This window comes from Peromyscus maniculatus, chromosome 15 (genome assembly GCF_049852395.1).
Source record: "Peromyscus maniculatus bairdii isolate BWxNUB_F1_BW_parent chromosome 15, HU_Pman_BW_mat_3.1, whole genome shotgun sequence".
Taxonomy (NCBI): domain Eukaryota; kingdom Metazoa; phylum Chordata; class Mammalia; order Rodentia; family Cricetidae; genus Peromyscus; species Peromyscus maniculatus.
This window is the reverse complement of record NC_134866.1, coordinates 37,905,923-37,926,750: the sequence shown is the minus strand read 5'-3', so window position 1 is coordinate 37,926,750 and position 20,828 is coordinate 37,905,923. Positions and strand designations below refer to the sequence as shown.

General features: G+C 35.5%; 1 protein-coding gene across 1 annotated transcript in view; it reads left to right on the top strand.

Annotated features, from left to right (window-relative positions):
- The window catches only part of Hcn1 (hyperpolarization activated cyclic nucleotide gated potassium channel 1), a 388,508-nt gene that overhangs the window by 214,269 nt on the left and 153,411 nt on the right, over positions 1-20,828 (top strand). Inside the window, exon 3 of the mRNA XM_006983585.4 lies at positions 7,071-7,232. Coding sequence (XP_006983647.1) covers positions 7,071-7,232 — 162 coding nt within the window. The remainder of the gene's footprint in view (positions 1-7,070; positions 7,233-20,828) is intronic.

The window sequence follows — 20,828 nt, the reverse complement described above, 5'->3', positions numbered from 1 at the left end:
TTCAATGCTATGCCATGGTTAAGGTAATTAATGAATAGCAAAACAAAACTGTATTGCTGTTTGTAGCTTAAAGTTCAGAGATAACAAGATGTTCTTGTTGGAGCAACTAACATATTACAAATCTAATATGTATAGGAGTAAACAAAGAGAGACTTGAGAGTATACAGGGATACTGTGGAGATTATGAACATCCTATTTCTGAAATGCATTCTTCTTCCAACTCCTCTGCAAGAAAATATTATCAAAATATTATTTGAAATACATTCAGAAGATCAATTTATGAAGTGAGTGCTGCTATGGTTAACAGTGTGTTTTTCAACGATTTTCTACATGAACATACACACACACACACACACACATACACACACACACACACACACACACACACACACACACACTTTCTAGCTGGTTATAGCCTTTACCACCACTAACTAGAAAATAAAAACAGAATAATCCAACTTATTGTTTATTTTTAAATGTTTATTTTATTGCAAGCTTCCAAGATTGAATTTCCAAAAGTGTTTCAGAAAATAATTTCATCTTAAAAGTATCCTCATTTTGACTTCATGCTAAATTTGTGTATGGTAAACATCACATTGTTTTCACACAAACTTCTTCAAAGGAGATTCTAAGATTTTACAGTGTTAATAGCCCCTCACTGGTTGACTAGTGGTATATTCTGTGTACAATTACTACATTAACAGTTATTTGTCATTTATAAGGAAGGAATAGGCAAGGCACCATGGTTAGTTTCCAAATTAGCTAACTGCTTTAACTAACTCGATTTTCCCTAGTACGAATCCATTAAACAATTGTTTTTTAGCACATTTGTGTATAAATTGATTTTCCCAGCATGTAAGCTTCTTTCTTAAGTAAATGTAGGACATGGCATTATGTATGTTCATTTCTTTCTTTCCTTTTATTTTTTTTCAATTTTCTGGTGCATTGAGGAAATATTCTATGGCATCACATAGTCCTCATGAATATTAAAATGATATAGTCAGTTATCCACATCTGTGGCTTCTGCATCCACAAATTTAACACAATGCAGAAAGAAAGTAATTGGTAAGAGCAAAAAAATCTGCCTGTACTGAACATGTATAAACGTTTTCCCTTAAATAACACAGCTGAACAACTGTTTATGTAGCATTTATATTTTATTAGCCATTATGAGTCATTGAGAATTGACTTAAGGTGTAAACAGAGGTGGCTAGATTGGATGCAAGTTCTGTAGTGTTTTGTACAAGGGCAAGAAGCAACTAGACATTTCGTATGGTAGAGCCTCACATCCAATACCACATGAATTCTGTGGATAACATTTTCCCTTATTCCTACAGAAATTTTTTAAATGAAAATTTGTATAGATCCAGTTACTCTATTATTTTCCTGTGGGGCATTTACCCACCACCCCCACAGTTCCCCAGAGTTTTCTTGAGTGCAATCAGCAGGAAATATTAGATAGAAGGATTTATAGCAGAGAATCTTGTGGAGATAAACAGATAGAAAATAAAGGATCGCCTCGAGAGGGCCTGGAACCTATTACAACAGGCCTTGACTGTCTCTGGCCCAGGGTTTTTATAGAGACGCCAAGGGGTGGAGCAAAAGACCTCCGCCCCCAGCACAGCCAAGTGCAGACCATCTCAGACACCTGCACTCAGGCCCGTGGTCCTGATCATCCTCTATGCGGACCTGCTGGGTAAAGCCACGAGGAACCCCAGAACGGGCTCCCACACTTTCCAACTATAATACATAATATTAAAATATGCCCACATCAAATACAATCCATCAAAAGCATTTTTTCTAACTGGTGCCCACTTATCAGGTGCTGTTGACTTGAAATTTCCAGAAATTTGAAACTGTTAATAGAATTGTTCTGCACACTTAGATAACTAATATATGATTATAATACTGATAACATATACAAATTAATTGAGAGAAAGAATGTAAATGGAATTCAATTCTATAAACCCAAATTTTGAAATTGACACTTTTCAAATTTTATAATTTTGTAGTTTAAAATATAAATGTTGCTACCATTGAACCCTCTTAAAATTGTCCAGTAGATTCATATGTAAATTATTTTTAATTTTTCTCATGTTCTTGGAAACAGATGGTATAATTTCTTTCAGAAAAAATAATGATAATATTAAATGTAGTGGACACATTTTTAAATATGAAAAGATATGGAATTGCAGTTTTGTGTGGAAAAAAAACCTGTGGCTGAAAATGGCTGTTACGTAGTACCTTATGTGCCCTGTCGTGTGGGACAAGTATGCTGCTTTTCTGAACAATTCAGAAAAGCTGAATTGTCCTTATCTTTCTTCTGCTTTTCTTTAAGCAGGGTTTAAGTGGTTTCCTTTCCACTTGGGGCTTTCCTCGAATTATGTTGGGCTTCCTTTCTCTTCCTCTAAAGTTTATCCCGCTGCCATGTGGCTGCTTGTCTGTCATGTGCCTGACCCACCTGCCACATTAAAATGGAACGGCCCTTCTTCTTCTTCTTCTTCTTTCCTCTCATCTCCTTACAGGCAGCTGCTGAAGTTTTATGCCCCACCTGCCTTGGGGTTTTTCTCTAATAAAATTGTCTTTGAGCTTTAAAAAAAGAAAGAAGAGGAGGAAGGAAATGACTGTTCTATTATCCCATAGGAAGTGAAGAGCTGTAGTGTGGAAGCTGAGTAACCGTCAAAGTGAAAAACAGTTTAAGGGACAGTTGACCCTTGATATTACATATGACGGAAATTTCTAAAAATGCGTTTTTAGTTTTAAATAAGCACAATGTTTACTAAATAAATATATGAACTTAAAAATATGATACCTCTCTGCCATATATAGTTGTGCAATCAATATTGTTAACAAATTCATTCTGTTTTATTAATGTTGAGGATGGAGAGATAACGCAGTGGATAACTGCATACTGCTCTTGCAGAGGACCTGAGTTCAGTCCCCAGCACCTGTATCAGGTGCCCCAAGACCACCTGTAATTTTAGTTTCACAAAGTTTAGCACTGTTTGGCCTCCACGGACTCCTGAGTTCACACAGACATACAATATACTTTAATTATTTTTCCTCTCACTGTCACCATACAACTCCTTGCATACCCCCATTACCCCCATGTGTATTCTTCAAATTTCTTTTCTTCTTCTTCTTCTTCTTCTTCTTCTTCTTCTTCTTCTTCTTCTTCTTCTCCTTCTCCTCCTCCTCCTCCTCCTCCTCCTCCTCCTCCTCCTCTTCATGTTCCTTCTCTTCCTTCATGAATTAAGTTCAAACACAGCTACCTATACATGAACAAGTGTAGGGCCATCACTCAAACATTGGCAACTTGCCAGGTGCCACAATCCTGAAGACAACTGACCTCAAGTCACCTCAGCAGCCATCACCTTCTCCCATCCCTCTTGGAATTTGGTCTGGTTTGATGTTGTGCAAAGTTACGTGAGGAGTCACAGCCCTAGTGAGATCATGATTGCCAAGGCCCATTTACTTCCCAAAGACACCTCTTTGCAGCATTCCTCAACCTTACAGCTATTCTGTTCTGTTTTCTGCTTGTTCTCTTAGATTTAGGCAATAGGATGTGCTATAGTTCTCACATTTAAGGCTGAACACTCCATTGTCACTTATTCTCTGTTCTGTGACCAGTTGGGGGACTTTGTATTAACTTCTTACCAATGAAAAAGAAACTTCTCTGGTAAAGACAGAGTGCTGCTACATTATGGGCAGAAGGGTAAATATTTGAAGGTGGTTTGATACTATGTCTACTTAGCAATGAAAAAGTAGTCGATTATCTCCTCAGGGCTATGACCTACCCAGCTACAGATAATTTCTGAGAATCATTCTATAGGCAGTAAAGTAACACTTTTCAAATATTATAATTTTGTAGTTTAAAGGATAAGTGATGCTATCTACAATTGGCATCCTCTTGCAAAGGAAAAATTAGTTTCTCCCATGGAGTTTCAATAGAGATATTAACCACACTTAAGGGTAGACCCCAGGAACAGCAGTAGATGCCCAACCAACACAAACTCAATGTTATTTTTGTAGACATTTTTTGTCTCATATTGCTTTCATTGGGCATTTTTGTTTTATTGGTCTGTGATTATATATAATGGTTTCTGATTTTATGTTTTTGTGGGTTTATGTGTGTCTTTCATTTCTTCCTTCCCTTCCTATTTCCTCCCTTTCTTCCTCCTTTCCTTCCTTTCATTCTTTCTTTACTTATTTGTTCTCTAAAGAGAGAGAGAGAGAGAGAGAGAGAGAGAGAGAGAGAGAGAGAAAGGAGGTGGAGTTGGGTGGGTAGGGAGGATCTCCGAGAAGTTGATGAAAGGGAAGGCATGTTCAGAATATATTGTGTGAAAATATGTTTTTGTCAATTAAAAATGTGAGAGACCAACACCAAAATGGCACTTTTGTCAAATATAAAGTCAAATTAAAACTAAAGCATAAAATAAAAATCTTTTTCTTTATATTCTGTTTATTAAAGTTTACAAAACTTTTGATTTACAAAATTTTATTGATGGCATACAACACAGTATTTTTTGTTTTTTTTATTAAGAAGTATTTTATTCATTCCACATACCAACCACAGAATATCTCTCCCTCTTCCCTCCTCCTGCTCCCCCCAAGCTTTCCCCACAAGCCCATCTCCTACCCTCTCCTCCAAAAAGGTATGGCTTCCCATGGGGAATCAGGAAAGCCTGGCCCATTCAGCTGAGGCAAGTCCAAGTCCCTCTCCCTGTATCAAGGCTGTGCAAGGTGTCCCACTATAGGCAATGAGCTCCAAAAAGCCAGTTCAACCACATAATATTTTGATACATGCAAATATAGTGAAATGACTTAGTCAAGCTAATTGTTAATTATTAGCTTTATCTTGATCCTCATATTTTAGAGTGAGAATTCTTAACATCTGCTCTTAGTAATTTTGCTGTTTGTAATGTATTGTTATTCTCTGTCATCATAATGACATACAATAGATCTTGAATTACAATTATCATTCATAAATTTTGTTCTTTGACAACTTCACACATGTATATAATGCATTTAGATTACTACTCCCTATCCCTTTTTCCCCTTCCATCCCTCCCTCCTCTCCCAGTCCCCCTTCATCCTTAGGAGTCTTTTTCCCATATTCATAGCTTCTTGTTTTGTGTCCCATTGAGTTTAATCTGGGACTTGTATGTGACTATGAGTTAGGAACTGTCCATTTATACTGCAAAATATATTGTTTTGCATATGATGTCATATCAAAATTAAGTACTGTGTCACCTTTAAGATTTGGAACCTTCCTTGGCCGGGCGGTGGTGGCGCTCGCCTTTAATCCCAGCACTCGGGAGGCAGAGGCAGGCGGATCTCTGTGAGTTCGAGGCCAGCCTGGGCTACCAAGTGAGTTCCAGGAAAGGCACAAAGCTACACAGAGAAACCTTGTCTCGAAAAACCAAAAAAAAAAAAAAAAGATTTAGAACCTTCCATTTTACAGGAGTTTGGAACAGTTTGTATATTTTTACAGAGATAAAATTTGCTCACTACAATTATGTCAAGAGTGTTAAAAAAAAGTTTATACATATAGAATGCACCAAATTTGAAAACATTTCATTGAACACAAGCAAAAGTACAAATGTCTCTTTAGTTTATCTTAATATACATCAGTATTCGTACCCTAAAATTATTGATTTTTCTTCAAAGATTGACTCTCTCTCTGTCTCTGTCTCTGTCTCTGTCTCTCTCTCTCTCTCACACACACACACATACACACACACATACATACACACACACACACATTGAACTTTGAAAGTGTTTCTTGGGTAATTTCTCAAAGCAGGTTAGATCTTATTAATTTAGAAACATATAGAGATTAGTTGAATTGTATGTGATTTTAAATATCAATGTTTGTGTTTATACATCTTTGTTGATTGCACTCATCACTTTGGCATTTGGAATCTTGGCTTAGAATTTAGGTCTGCTCCCAGTTAGACTCTGCCATTCCAGACTAGACTAATGCTAGCTGATAAGGGGAAAGAGCTGGTTCTCGTTCTACTTCTTGTAATACCTAAAAACAATAAACAATCAAAAAAGGCAGTTGAATTTATACTTCCACAGTTGGCATTTTGTTCAATATGTAAATTGTCATTATTTTGTGTTTTGTGTAATAATATCAGTTACTATAAAATAATTTTTATAGTAGGGAATATAACACTTAAAGTATCATACATTTTTAGCAACATGAGCTACCCTTTATCTCTAAGGTTCTTTTTAAAGATATTTTTATTTTATAATTAATTTAATTTTACATATCAGCCACGAATTCCCCTGTCCTCCCTCCTCCCACCCACCCCCAGCCTTCCCCCTCAGTATACCCCCCATTCCCACCTCCATCAAGGCAAAGTCTCCCCTGGAAAGTCAGTCCAGCCTGGTAGATTCAGTTCCAGTCCCTGGTAGAGGCAGGTCCAGTCCCTTCTTCCCTACACCAAGGCTGAGCAAAGTGTCTCAGCATAGGCCCTAGGTTCCAAAAAGGCTGGAGGGATAGCTCGGCCGTTAAAGCTAGGCTCACAACTAAAAATGTCTCTAAGGTCCTTATTCAAGCTCATCTTCAATTCCTCAAGCATCTGCACTCAGAAACCTGGAACAACACTGCAGCTCGTCTTTGATTTTATCTCATAATTTTTAGTGTAGATCTTTCTTACATTATTTTAATCCTTGGGTGTTTTCCTTGACTTTCAACAAATCTATTAACCAAGAATTAGAAGCAGATTAAAAGTCACCCACTCTTTCTCAAAGTTGCTAACAAGAAAAAAAATTGTCCACAGAGATAGCAAATGGGATTTACCATCAACATCAATGTCACTTAAAGTATGTATTATGTATTATGTATTTTGTGAAAGTAGCTACACCTGGTCAGTATACTCATATAGCAAACTGCCCAGCCTTATTGAGAAGGCTAAAAAAAGAAGGTAAACCGTTTCTTCATCTGAACAGTCTTTCATATTTTTATTTCATGCATTGAACTCACAGCAGTCCTGATGTTGCAAGCATGCCTGATTTGTCGTGTGAGTTTTTAAAAGTATGACTTTATATTTTGGTGACAGATATTCCACATGACATACGACCTCGCTAGTGCCGTGGTGAGAATCTTCAACCTCATTGGCATGATGCTGCTCCTGTGTCATTGGGACGGCTGTCTTCAGTTCCTGGTCCCCCTGCTTCAGGACTTCCCACCCGATTGCTGGGTTTCCCTAAATGAAATGGTTGTAAGTAACTCATGCTGTTTCTTTTCTGAATTCACAACATGGTGCCCAAAACTTCAAAGTATTTCTGGTAGCATTGTTGGCTTTCTCTTCCATAAAGGCTTTGTTTTTGAATATGGAATTAGACAACCCAGACTCTCTAAAGCTAAAACTTACTCTTGTATTCCTGGGAATGTAAATGCTGCTGCCTCTATTTTTAAAAAGTTTTACTTTAAATACTGAGATATACTTTATATAAGTGACATAAACACACACACACAACCATGATACAATGTGCTTCCAAATATTTTTATATTTGTAATTAGGTTAAGGATATCTCAGTACATTTTGTGGTTAGCGCAAGGAAAAATTAATGGGAAAGATATGTTTTAATCTTCATTGTGCAGTATATGGAAATATTTTTAAATTTTAAAATATTATTTTATTTAAGCAAGTATAATAATATAAAATTTTAAGAAAATATCCACTGATATGAAATCTCATATTCATTTGGGTCTGTCCTTCATTTCACCCATATCTGCTAATAGTAGTACTTCCTCAGAAATTTTTTCTAAAAGCCTTTGTTAAACTGTGTATCTATCTCCCAGTTGATACTTAATTAAAAACACATTTAGTTTTTTGTAACCCCCCACACATGCATATTCACAAATGTATATTCTTTAGGTATATATTTTCTGTCCTTCACTCCCAAAATTAAGTTCAAAGAGATTTTTTTCCTTTGTCCTCAGTGTCATCCTAGCCTGTTTGTGCTGTTATCTAAGATTACTGGACTGGGTAATTTATAAAAAAACAGAAATTTATTTCTCAAAAATCAGGAGTTTGAGAAGCTCAAGACCAAGGCATCTCCATGTTCAGTCTCCAGTTGCAAAATGGCAGTTTGTGTCTGAATTTCCTGGAGAGAGGGAAAGCTATTTTCCCATGGCTGAAGACAATATATTCACAAGGAATGACCCCTCATGATCTACCCAACTTCCACCAATTTCCATCTGCCAACCTTGTTGAGTCTTGAATTAAGTTTCCAAAGGGCAAATTTTGGGAAACAAATTAGAACCACAGAAGGTGGCCAAGAAAATACCTGACACAGTAATTTCTTTATAACCTACTTCATAACATCTTGATAAGTATTGATAATATAAAACTTGATAAATATTATTTATTAAAATTTATATAGACCAATATAAGAAATTTGTATGGGTTGGATCACTTTTCAAATTTCAAAATTTCTGATGCTGCCTTCATCTGTCCACTTACTTATCTTTGAGGAAACAAAATATATGGCCAAGTGTAACACGAATTTTATAAGGTCTTATAAATAAAAAAAAGAAACAGAGACAGATATTGGGGTGAAAGCTGAAAGATCAGAGAAGCAGAACAAGCCACAGCTAACCACACCTCAACAACTCCTCATCAGATCCTGTTTCCATGAATCCTCAGACTGAAAGCTTCTGAGTCCTCACATGAATGGATCTCAGCTGAACTGCTGCTAAAAGCCTAAAAATTGAAAGCCTCTAGTTCCTGGTCCATATATACCTTTCTGCTTCTGTCATCTCTTCCTGGGATTGAAGGCATGTATCTTTCCCAAACAAGACATGAGATCTCAAGTGCTGGGATTAAAGAAAAGATGTGTGCCATCATGCCTGGCTTTGTTTCCAGTGTGGCCTTGAACTCACAGAGATCTGGATGGATCTCTGCCTCTGGAATGCTAGGATTAAGAGTGTGTGCTACCACTGTGGGGCCTCTATATCTAACTAGTGGCTGTTCTGTTCTCTGACCCCAGATAAGTTTTATTAGGGTACACAATATATTGGGGGACACAATATATCACCAAACCAAGGCAAGAATGAAGATACTGTCTGGGAGAGAAAGAGGAGATACTCTCTCATCAGGCTACGGATGGAGCATAGAGCAGAAAGACAAGAACTAATGCCAGAGATGACACATCACTGGCACAAATGCAATAATTAATTTGGCAAATAATTATTATTTAAAATTTTTCTAGTTACGTTCCAGAAAAATCACAGTTGCCATCACTGAAAAAGTAAAAGAATTCTTTTAAAATATCTAAAACATGCACATAGTTGTGTAATTATATCACAGGGCAATATATTATGTATTTGGTTCTAAGCAAATTTATTTAAGCATTTTATGCCTTTATTTCCTTTAAGATTGACTACATACAATTGTGTATGCCAAAGAAAGAGAGAGAGAGAGACAGACAGACAGACAGACAGACAGACAGACAGAGACAGAGAGACAGAGACAGAAAGGAGAGGTATTCTGGGTATCAGTGTTTGTTGTATTGTGTTTAATGTAATGTGGTTAAAACATCAATCTTCATTATTTCTTTCTATATAAAATAGCTGTATGAAGCTGCAAATCACTTCTTTGTCTCTTTTTGATTGTTTCTTTCTTTGAGAAAACTGGAATTTTCAGAAATTATGTGAATAAGCTGTTACACGGATAGAATATAGAGTCATATGTACAGTTCATATGGATCTGAATCTAAAATGTCTATTCTGGAATATCTTTGACTTAAGATAATATAGAAAGGTTAAGATCGATGATAAAAAGCAATCTTAATCACAGGCACAGTAACTGCTCTAAATTCAGTGTTTGATTTCTGATACTGAAAAAAAAAAAAAAGCCAAACTGATGGTTTTCTTTATTTATTGAAAAATCTAATTGAAAGCAAAAACTTGAGACTAGAAATCAAGTTGTGTATAAGACACAGGAGCCTTTCATAAATATGGCATGATAATTAGGCCATGATATTTATCTTTGGCACTCCATTAATTTCATGCCCTTAAGTATTATTAAGAAACTGCATACATATCAAAATTCTGTACCCAAATTTGCTATATATCCTGATGTTTCTATGTTTATATTCAGTTAGCTACTTATTAGCATATAACCTATGATTAGAAATTCCTGTTCTAGTCTTTGATTAGAAATTTGAAGTTACCACCATAACTATGCTATACACTTTTACTGTGTTTAATATAATACAATTGGTTTGATATAGTCATTGTTATGTTAACTTTTTCTAATTTATGTTTTGTTCCATGAAAATAATCTTGATTCCTTTCAGCTAATTTCCTTGCTCATAACTTTATAAATTGTAAAGTAATTCTTATAACATTATATTGAAGGAGTCAATACATGAACTCAGTTGCTGACAAAATGAAGAGACGGAAAAAGCTGACTTGGGAGCTGCAGCAAGGACAGGGATTCATCTTGTTAGACATTTCTAATACTTGCTCTTATTCCATTTATGAACAGAATTTGAATTACAAAATTCTTTCTGAATTAAGATCTTAGGTTTGGCAGATAATTAATGTCTAAGAAAATGTGTTACATTCCCATGATATCTTGTGGTTATGCTTGCTTGTAGAAAGCACTGAGAATATATTAATTTATTATAAAATTATTGAGGGTAATAGCATTGGATTCAATTACGAATGAGAAATATTAATTTTAAGAACATGACAAGATAAGACCATAGTATAATTTAAATTGCTTATTAACTACTTGAATCTAAAGTACTTTCACACTGTATGAAATATTATTGTGACATAAATATCTTGCAGTGAAACATTACTTTTCTAGAATAAGCTTTTCCATGATTGGGGCCTTCAAGTTATACTTAGGCAGTCCATTTCTTTTACCTACAGTCTTTCAGATGAACAGTTTCTTGTTGGTTAACATCGCAAAGGCTTTAATGTAAGCATATTATGACTTCAAAATGTTCTGAACACTCCACATGCAGAGTTTGAATTTACTTTTGTAATTTAGAACATGTTATATCCAAAAGTGTTACATCACATAAAGTTAGTTTATGGACATAATATGACATAATATGCAAATAACCCATGTGATCAAATGTAGATAAATGACATATTAAATAATGTGTAACATTTTCACAACCGTAAGATGGAGAATGTATTAGAAACTTAAGGTGCACAACACACAGTGCTGTTGTAATGAATCATGCCCTAGAAAAAAAACCAGTCACATCACGGCAGTATATTTATAATTGAGGCAGTGACTTGATTACAGCAAACATTCTGAATCAAATAGATTTACACAAAATTGTGTTAGTTCTATTATTTTGGTAGCATTTGACTTAAAGTTTTCATTTTGTAAGCTATATGAGATTATTTTAAGTATTAAATGTCTCTTTTACTGAAAATAGATTTTTTCCCCTCACAGAATATACCTGATAACAGTTCCCCCTCCCTCTTCTTCTCTCATTTGCTTCTCTCCTCCCATTCAGATCTACCTCCTTTCTGTCTCTCATTAGAAGACAAACAGGCAGGCAGGAGAGATCGCTGAGCTGTTAAAGGGTAGGCTTGCAACCAAAAATATAAAGAGACAAACATGCTTCTGAGGGATAATGATATAAAATAGTATTTTATAAATTAAAAAAATTAACACATCAGAATTGGTCAAGACAAACAAAGAGAATAAGAGAACCCAAGAGAAGGTACAAGAAACAAACCAACTTGTTCATACACTCAAGAATCCCATAGAAACACTAAACTGAAAATCATAATATGTATGCAAAGGAACTGTATGTTAAAAAGAGACAAAAAATAAAAATAAAAACAATAAGTTAAAAAAATTAAAAGCCTTGACACAACATTATGAGATGAGGAACCTCCAAAGATGCTGTTGAGTTCATATTATGTTGGCCATCTACTACTGTACATGCCGACTACCCTCAAGAGTAGTTTGTTTCTCCAGTGAGACTCCCTTGTGGGAAACTACACTTTAATTTGCAAGTGGTTATCAACTGGAGAGTGCTTTTGTGTTAGGGATAGGGGTATGTGTTGCTGGAGGGCTTCTCTCCAGGTTCCCCAAGCCCCGCAGTCCCACAATCCACTTATAAAATAATCACTCAGACGCTTATATCACTTATAAACTGTATGGCCGTGGCAGGCTTCTTGCTAACTGTTCTTTTATCTTAAATTAACCCATTTTTATAAATCTATACCTTGCCACGTGGCTGGTGGCTTACCAGAGTCTCTACATGCTGCTTGTCCTGGCGGTGGCTGCAGTGTCTCCCCTCAGCCTTCCGCTTCCCAGAATTCTCCTCTCTCCTTGTCCCACCTACTTCCTGCCTGGCAACCTACTTCCTGCCTGGTCACTGGCCATCAGTGTTTTATTTATATATAGAGCAATATCCACAGCAGGTATGTGTCCACATCTTTCATTTTATTTTATGCTGACCTCATCCTTATGCTGCGTATCCTAGTTGCCAAGCATACAATGGAGAATGAGAGTAAGTTGTATGCTCATTAGTTCCATTTTTCAACAGGCATTCCTTCATACCACTTTCCACTGGGTGCTGAAAACAGTACAAAGCTTAACAAAATGTGAGCTTTACTATGAACTTCCCCAAGACGTCTGAACATGGGCTGAGTATTGTAATATAGTGCATGGTTTCTACTGACCAAGCTGAACATCCTTCAAAATTATGACACTTACACAGACTCTTCCACCCTTCCTTAAAAACCCATAAGTGATTCTCTCCACCTAATTTCCTGAAGATATGTTAGTGTTGGCCCTGTATTTTGCATAGATTAAGATGAAACATTGTGAGGGGTATACACCAAAGGACCATGCAGTAGTAAAGAACTCCTTTCAGCTATCATCATCTGGCTTTGTGTCTGTGACCTTGACAGTGGTCAAGCCCAGGTTACTCTTGTTAATTCCAACTGAAAGTCTGCAATTGTCAAAACAAATGTATAAAGGCAGAGGATAAACAACTGCTGATATCTCTTCTTCTAACTAAATAATTTGAGAAGAAAAAAGCAATATGTAAGTCGATCGTGGAAGCCTAGGATGATTATATTGTCTACTGATGATAGTCTAGAAAAATTTTAAAGTATCATGCCCATTCAACTACTTAGATAATGACTCGTTCCAATAATGTCACTAAACTAATAGACTTAAGGAAAGATGCTAAAGCAATATAACTAAGAATTGAAGAAAAACATTTCTCCTCTCTTGGGGTTTAGTAATCTACTTTATATTTCAATTTCTCTGTATTAGAATTATATTATTACAGTAGTATTGACTTTTTTTCCAAAATAGAATGTACTGCCATAACAGAGTTTTTTAAAAATGTCCTAACAAAAGGCAAGTGATTTGCTGACAAATCATTGCAGCTCTACTGGGGAAAAATGCATTCATAGCCAATATGAACTTATAATAATAAAGTAGGTCAGCAGCATGCTGAGTGCTGTGGTTTCTCTTTGCCATCTTCTCTCTGTCCATGAAGACTGCCTGGTTAACATTCCTTGTTCAACAAAAACATGGCACCTCTCATAAAGAAAGGAGTTTTCTTTTTCTTTTCTTCCTTCTTCTGTGTGAATTATTTGATGAGAATGAACATATGGAAGCAAATTCTAATGTCATATTTTGTTTGCAAATAAAATTTGCAATACAGAAAACTTTAAATTGAATTATAATTCTTTATCACAGAAGATTAAAACGCTTACTATAATTGCATGCATTTATATGACTTTGATTCTGCTAAGTTATTTAGAAATATATGACCAAAGCCTGAGACTTCTAGCTTACCTGTAAAGGTACTTACCTGGTATGCATAAACACATGTGTTCAGAACATTGGCTTAGCTCCTCAACACTACATGGAATTAGGTGTGGTGGTGCATGAGTCTAATCTAAGATCTCAGGAGGTAGAAATAGGACAATCAAGGTCATCCTCAACAGTAACATGAATCTTAAAAGGTCTTATTAGTAAAACACCTGGTGCCAGCTATTGGGGTGAACTCTGAAAGATCAGAGAAGCAGAACAAGCCACAGCTAGCCACACGTCAACAACTCCTCATTGGATGTTTCCATGAATCTTCAGACTGAAAGCTTCTGAGTCCTCACTGGAATGGATCTCAGCTGAAGTGCTACTAAAAGCCTAAAAGCTTAAAAGCCTCTAGTTCCTGGTCCTCACACCATATATACCTTTCTGCTTCCTGCCATCACTTCCTGGGATTAAAGGTATGTGTCTTTCCCAAGCAAGACATGCGATCTCAAGTGCTGGGATTAAAGATGTGTGCCACCATGCCTGGCTGTTTCCAGTGTGGCCTTAAACTCACAGAGATCCAGACGGATCTCTGCTTCCCAAGTGATAGGATTAAGGGCATGCGTGCCATCATTTTCTGGCCTCTTTGTCTAATCTAGTGGCCATTCTGTTCTCTGACCCTCAGATAAGTTTATTAGGGTACACAATTTATTGGGGACACAATATATCACCACACTCAACTTCATAGGGAGAGTTAGAGAGTAATGTGGATTACATGGGAGCCTGTCTTAATCAAACAAAAAATATGTACAAGGCATAAGTTCTAAGCCTATTTTTATTTTGTAGGCCCATTCTTTTTTTTTGTTTTTTAAATATATGTATATATTTTGAAGTATATTCGAAAAACTCAAGCTTCCTTGAAATGTGCCTGGACTGTACTTTAACTTACAAGCTTCTTGCCTCTGCATCTCTAGTGCTGGAAATACAATACTATATGTTGTATCATGCCATAAGTACACTGATTCTTAAACATAAGAAACAAATGGCTAGAAGAAGCATCTGTTAGAGAATTACCTCAAGAGCACCAACTAAAGTTGCTGAAGGAACTACTATTTTTCCTTCCACTCAAATTTATTTATCTCGGTAAATTAGTTTTCATAAATGGTCTTGATGCAAATACTTTGTAAAATTTGTGTAACATGAACTCAGCTATGCTAAAGAAATGAACTTAAAATGCACATTTTCAATTTTTTTCTGAAAATCAAAAGACTGAGAACCATTTATCCGCTAGTAACATGCCAGAGGCGCTGACCAGGAAAACTGTTTATCAAATCTCATTAGTCACTCTGAGAGCACCTTATCATTCTATTTCATAACCTCAGATCAGCTTCATCTATCACAAGCCATATTAGGTGCATGTCTCCAGAAAGCAACTCTTGAATTATGTGTACTATTGCAATGATTTTGGATATCATGGATGCATATAAAAAGCTATTGCACCTTATAGAGTTTTGAATAAAATTTCTTCTGTTACTGTTGCCATAAATCTAAAGCTATCAAGCAATAAAAGCAGTTATAATGTCTCATGCCTTGTACATTACATATATTTACATTTACTGAAAATATTTTGAGTTCATATGGACTACAATAAAGTGGTTCCATTGTTTTCATTGTGTGAGTGGGCATCAACAGAATATGAAATAGATGTTTCTTTACTGTATATTACAACACTAACAGCTACACAAATGTCATCCAATTCATATAGACTTGTTATATTTCCAAAATGTCTAAGACTATCATTCTGTTATATAATATAGAAAGATATTTCTTCATAAATACATAAATGAAATTGCCTATTTTATGGGGAATTATATAATTACTTCCCATATTAAGAATATTCTATCATTTTCTCTTATTTCATTCTTTCGCCTGCCACAGCACTAATATAAATGTTACTCTAGAAATATACTGCAGAATTAGAGACCTGAATAAGCTGTGTGTTAAGCAAGGTATATAAGAAATAACAACAGGAATGTTTCCAGAATCACAGTGTGAGCATTTCATAATCCCACTACAGACTCTTCCATTTTTGAGGATTATTTTTTTTTTTACCATGCAGCAATCTAAAATTGAGTAATTCTTGTGACAAATTAATTTAGTTTAATAATTTTATGGGGTTAACCAATTTTACTTGCATTCCTACAAGTATTAATGCTATAAGTAGTTCATCAAATGAGAACTTAATATATAATAGAATCATTCCCAGTCATTTTATACTTTGAAGATACAAGTTGAATCCAGTAAAGCAACATTTAAATACTCTTCTAGTCAGAGGCCTCAGAAATTTAGCTCTGCTCAGGAAAGATGAATGAGAATATGTTTCCGTTCTCCATTCGGCTATCCCATACCAGACAATAATGGCAACATCCCTGTGCCCCATGAGTAGATATTGTATTTGCATATGTTTGGTGACTAAAAACTACAGAAGGAAAATGTGGGCATCTGCCATGTTACTTTTGTGATTCACAAAAATATACAGCAATGAAATGCAATGCATTCTCTTTTGGTAACATTTTCATGGCCATATTATAAAGTCAAGAAAAATGTCTCTCAATATGCCATAGAATCAGATGACAATTATAATGTCTACTATAAAATCCATTAACATAATTAATATGTATCTTATGCAGCCTGAACAATTATGATTGAAATGTTAAGCTTAGTTACATTTGGGGAAGGGCTCCTAGAACACAACAGAACTGGGAATAGGTTCAATCCTGTGTACTGGGCACTTGCTTTCCATAATGCAGAATGCTGACGATATTTGAGTTTGCTTGTTAGCAGAATTGATGGGAATCTACTTTGACCAAAATTAAAGAATGATTTGTTTAGTGTTAAGTATTCAGAATCTGACAGCAAGCATGCCAATATTGTAAAAGCAAATCTGAGTGGTATCAGTGTAAAGGAGACCCACGTTTGTGCCCTTGTGCCCTGGAATGTACTAGATCCAGCTCCTGGTTCTCCTATCCAGTCCAGCAATGTAGCATTGGGCAGTTGGCCTAATATCTTTGAGCTTTGTTTTCCTTGAACAGTTTTACATTTTAGCACAATATGCATTATGTATTACGAACATTTGTAGTTTTGTGTGTGTTAGGGTTGATATCTCTCCTCTATAAGTTGGTATAGAATATTCTTATTTAAAACAAATGATGATTGGTTCCATAGCTGTGTTTTCTTTTACTCTGACAAAATACCCTGACAGAAACAACTTAAGTGAGAAGAGATATATCTGATCACAATTCCAGGTAATAATCCCTTGCAATGGGGAGCTCAAGGTGCCAAAAATGTGAAGTAGCTACATTGCATTAAAAGTCAACATCAAAGAGCAACACATTAATGCATGCAATAAAAAATGGAAATCTTACACGCTGGGGAAACTCTCAAGTTCCTACTTCTGTGACTCCTCTCTGTGTGAACTAAAGTGAATCCCCTCTTGCCAAAGTTACCTTTTTCAGGGTATTTCGTCACAGCAACAGGAAATAAAACTAAGCACATTTGAGTATGGAGTTCAGTGAGCAGAGTGCTTGTCTAGTGTACACAGTGCTCTGGGCTCAGTGCCTAAACACAGCATGTTGGCACACGTCTGCAGTCCTAACACTGAAAGTGGAGGCATCAGATGTAGAAATTCAAGGTCATTTTTAATTACATAGTGCGTTTGAGGCAAGTCTGGGATTATGAGGTGTGTGTGCCTGTGTGTGTCTTTGTGTCTGTGATGATTTGGATAGCTAGAACTAGAAGCAACTGTTCTTTATCCCTAGAAAATATAAAGTGGACAAAGACACACAAGAAGTTAAGTGTACGTGGTATAAACCTAGAGACAGCATCTACAAAAGTTGAATGCAAAACTGCTTTTACTTTGCTGCCATCTGCAGAATATTAAACAGAAGTCCTCAGGCCACAAATGTACATGGAAGGAACATTTAGAATGAGAAAAGCACCACTGGCATTTACTGATAGTTGCAAGAAGGATCCAAAATTGCATAACTCTCCCCCTGGGATCCACACAACAGTGATGAGTGACAGAATATAAATAGAATATATTCAGTCTTACGTACAATACATTGTCTCCTGTTGACGTGAAATATGTTAAACTGAATAGATTGGGGTAAACTATAAAGAAATTAAACTCATTATTCAGTATCCTCCTAATACAAATGAGCTCAGTCCCCTTATTTCTTTACTTTGCACCCTTAAAGGATGTAATGTTAGAGAGGAGATGGTGGGTTATTTGCATAGAATTTTACAGAAACCATGAAAATTTTACAACTGTTTCCAGGATATATGAAAATGGTTTACAAAGAGAATGAACAAAGATGCGGCAAATTACATCTTGGGATGTTTGAGTCATAAAAGAAATGATTTCAGAGAAATTCTGTGTGGTCACAAGCATTGACTAATAAAAACAAGTTATGCCATATTAGGCTGGCCTCCATTTATTTCGCATGGATGAATATATATGAGATATTATGAAGGAACTTGTTGAAAATATATTTAGGTATATTACCTTTGTGTATAGGCAACAATAGAATGGAGTGGGGTAAAACTCGATTATGATCTTACCCCCATCTATAACTAAGATTGATAAGATGTGGACATGAAAGACAAAGTGCAGTGTACATATGGATTTTTGACTTCAAATATGAGATGATTTTGGCATGCTGATGATAAGCTGCCTGAAGACATCAAAGACACAGCTAACAAAAACTATGCTAAGTTCTAGAGTTATATTTAATGAGGCCTTGTTAAAGAACAGCATGAACTGAGTCTAATAAAATGGACTTTTAACAAATTGGGGGATGAGGGGAAAAATGAAGATGAGAAATCAACAGACTTCAGCTAAAGACATGATGACTTAGGATTTTTGTATCTGTAATTTTAATATATACCAGTAATTGAAATATTGGCCATATTAACTGAATTGGAAATCTAAAGTAAGTTTTATAAATAAAAAGTGCTAAAGAACCATTTTCTAATCAGACAGATACATTGTATTCTTTCTGACATTTGAACACTTGCTGATTGTCTATTTCGGTTCCTGAAATGATGGCTTCAAAAGTAATTTATGGCCATTCAGAAGCCCACTTGTGTGCAGGATAAAATAGACCATTGTGACACACTGATAATTAACTCTGATTGTCAAGAATGGCTCATCTCAATAATCACACTTGATTCTTTGTCAGCATGTTTAGAAATTAAAAGACTAAAATGCATATATATATTAAAATGCATGTATATGTGGAAGGCTTGTGTTCATAGACTAGAAAGGGGACCAGGAGAGAAGAAAGCTCTTAAGGAGGGGGCCAGAGATGCATTAGGGAGAAATTAGCTGTATCTATGAAATTCTTCACATTAATTTGAAATTGCTTTATATAAAAATTCATAGGAGGACTTAATTTGTCACTATGTTTCAACAGTAATATGGTAATTAAGCAACTATGGAACTCAGAAAGGTCCTACTAAAGCCATAAAATTACTTAAAAACATAAGACAGATTTGAATCAACAGATATATGGAATATGCTCTATTTCTTCAAGGAGAAAATAATTTATTTGTGTTAACATTGTGATGTTACTGAAAAACAGCAACTATTTACTATGGGGAATCAGTTCAGTTCTTAGGATTTCTCAAAGTTGGCATCCCTTGTCTACATCAATTTTCATGATACCTGTTACTGAGAAACATCTAATAAAAATCAAAATATAGAACTTTACTAGAATCATAGTCCTAGTCAACATTCATCATGATTCACAGAACTTGAAGTTAAAGATTTACATTCTAAGTATGGCAGATTAAGAAAAGCTCTATTAATTAGTGTGTGGCATCACGTTCATGCCAAAGGTAAGTTAAAGTAATATAGATTTTTCTTAAGTTTATTGTAAGAAAGTGGTTCTTCACTTTTAAGTATGTAGTGACCATGGTGCTCTCCAAAATACTTAGCAAATTAATGCAATTGCATATACATGTAACACTCTTTCCCACACCACAGGCCAAGTTGTAGCTACTTATTTGCATAATATTTGGATGTATTCTATGCTATCTATCTATCTATTTATCTATCTATCTCTTTATCTATCTATCTATACTCTACTCAATAATTTATTGGTTTAATTTTTGAGAAATTATTTTTAAACTGTCTGATACAGTGGAGAAATCAATAATGAAAGGTCTGGCTCTCCTAACTGTTTTTCTTTGGAAAATAAAACATAGAGATCTATAAAAAGCTAATGTCAGGTGACACAAATCCTATTAGGAAACAGAGAGCAGGAAAACAGAATACTGTGACTCGGATAAAATTCTAAGATAGAAGAGTTCTTCCATTCCAGTTCTGAAGGTAGCGGTTGAGTACAGAATACAAGGAAATGAAGGAAGAGGCTATTTATATAGAAAACAGGTAGTCTAGGAGGAAATCATAGAAGCTGCAAAGCTGGATAGGATTGCTCAAGTGGGGAAATGAAATTGGAAAGATATTCAGAATCTTATCAAATCAAAATACGTTTGTAAACATAAAATGACTTGGAACTCAGTTTAGTTTGGAGAGACAAATGAAACTCAGTCACCTCTGATGTGCCAAGTGCAGGAATGAAGTTCCATTTTTTTTTATCTCATAGAAAGAGTGCTATCATCAGGTACCAAGGTTCAAGAGTATGAGCTTAGCTAAGTCAGTCCGTAAAAGTCATTAGTTCAGCAGATCAGCATAATAACTTGCCATACGGAATGAAAACATGAAGCATCTGGACAGAACAGCACATAGTATCAGGGAAAGTTGACTTGAACTATAGTGTCCAACAGTGGAGAGAGAAGCCCATTTCTCCCTAGGGAAAGCAAGGATGATAATGTTCTACACAAACAGCTCAGATATATATGTGGTATATTTTATAAAGATGGTAGATGGTCATATAAAGGGCATGAATTTCTAGGATCATGAGTGTGAAGCATGCTAACACTTTCAATGTCATAATTACTAAGCATATCTTGCATTATACCAAGGAGAGGGAA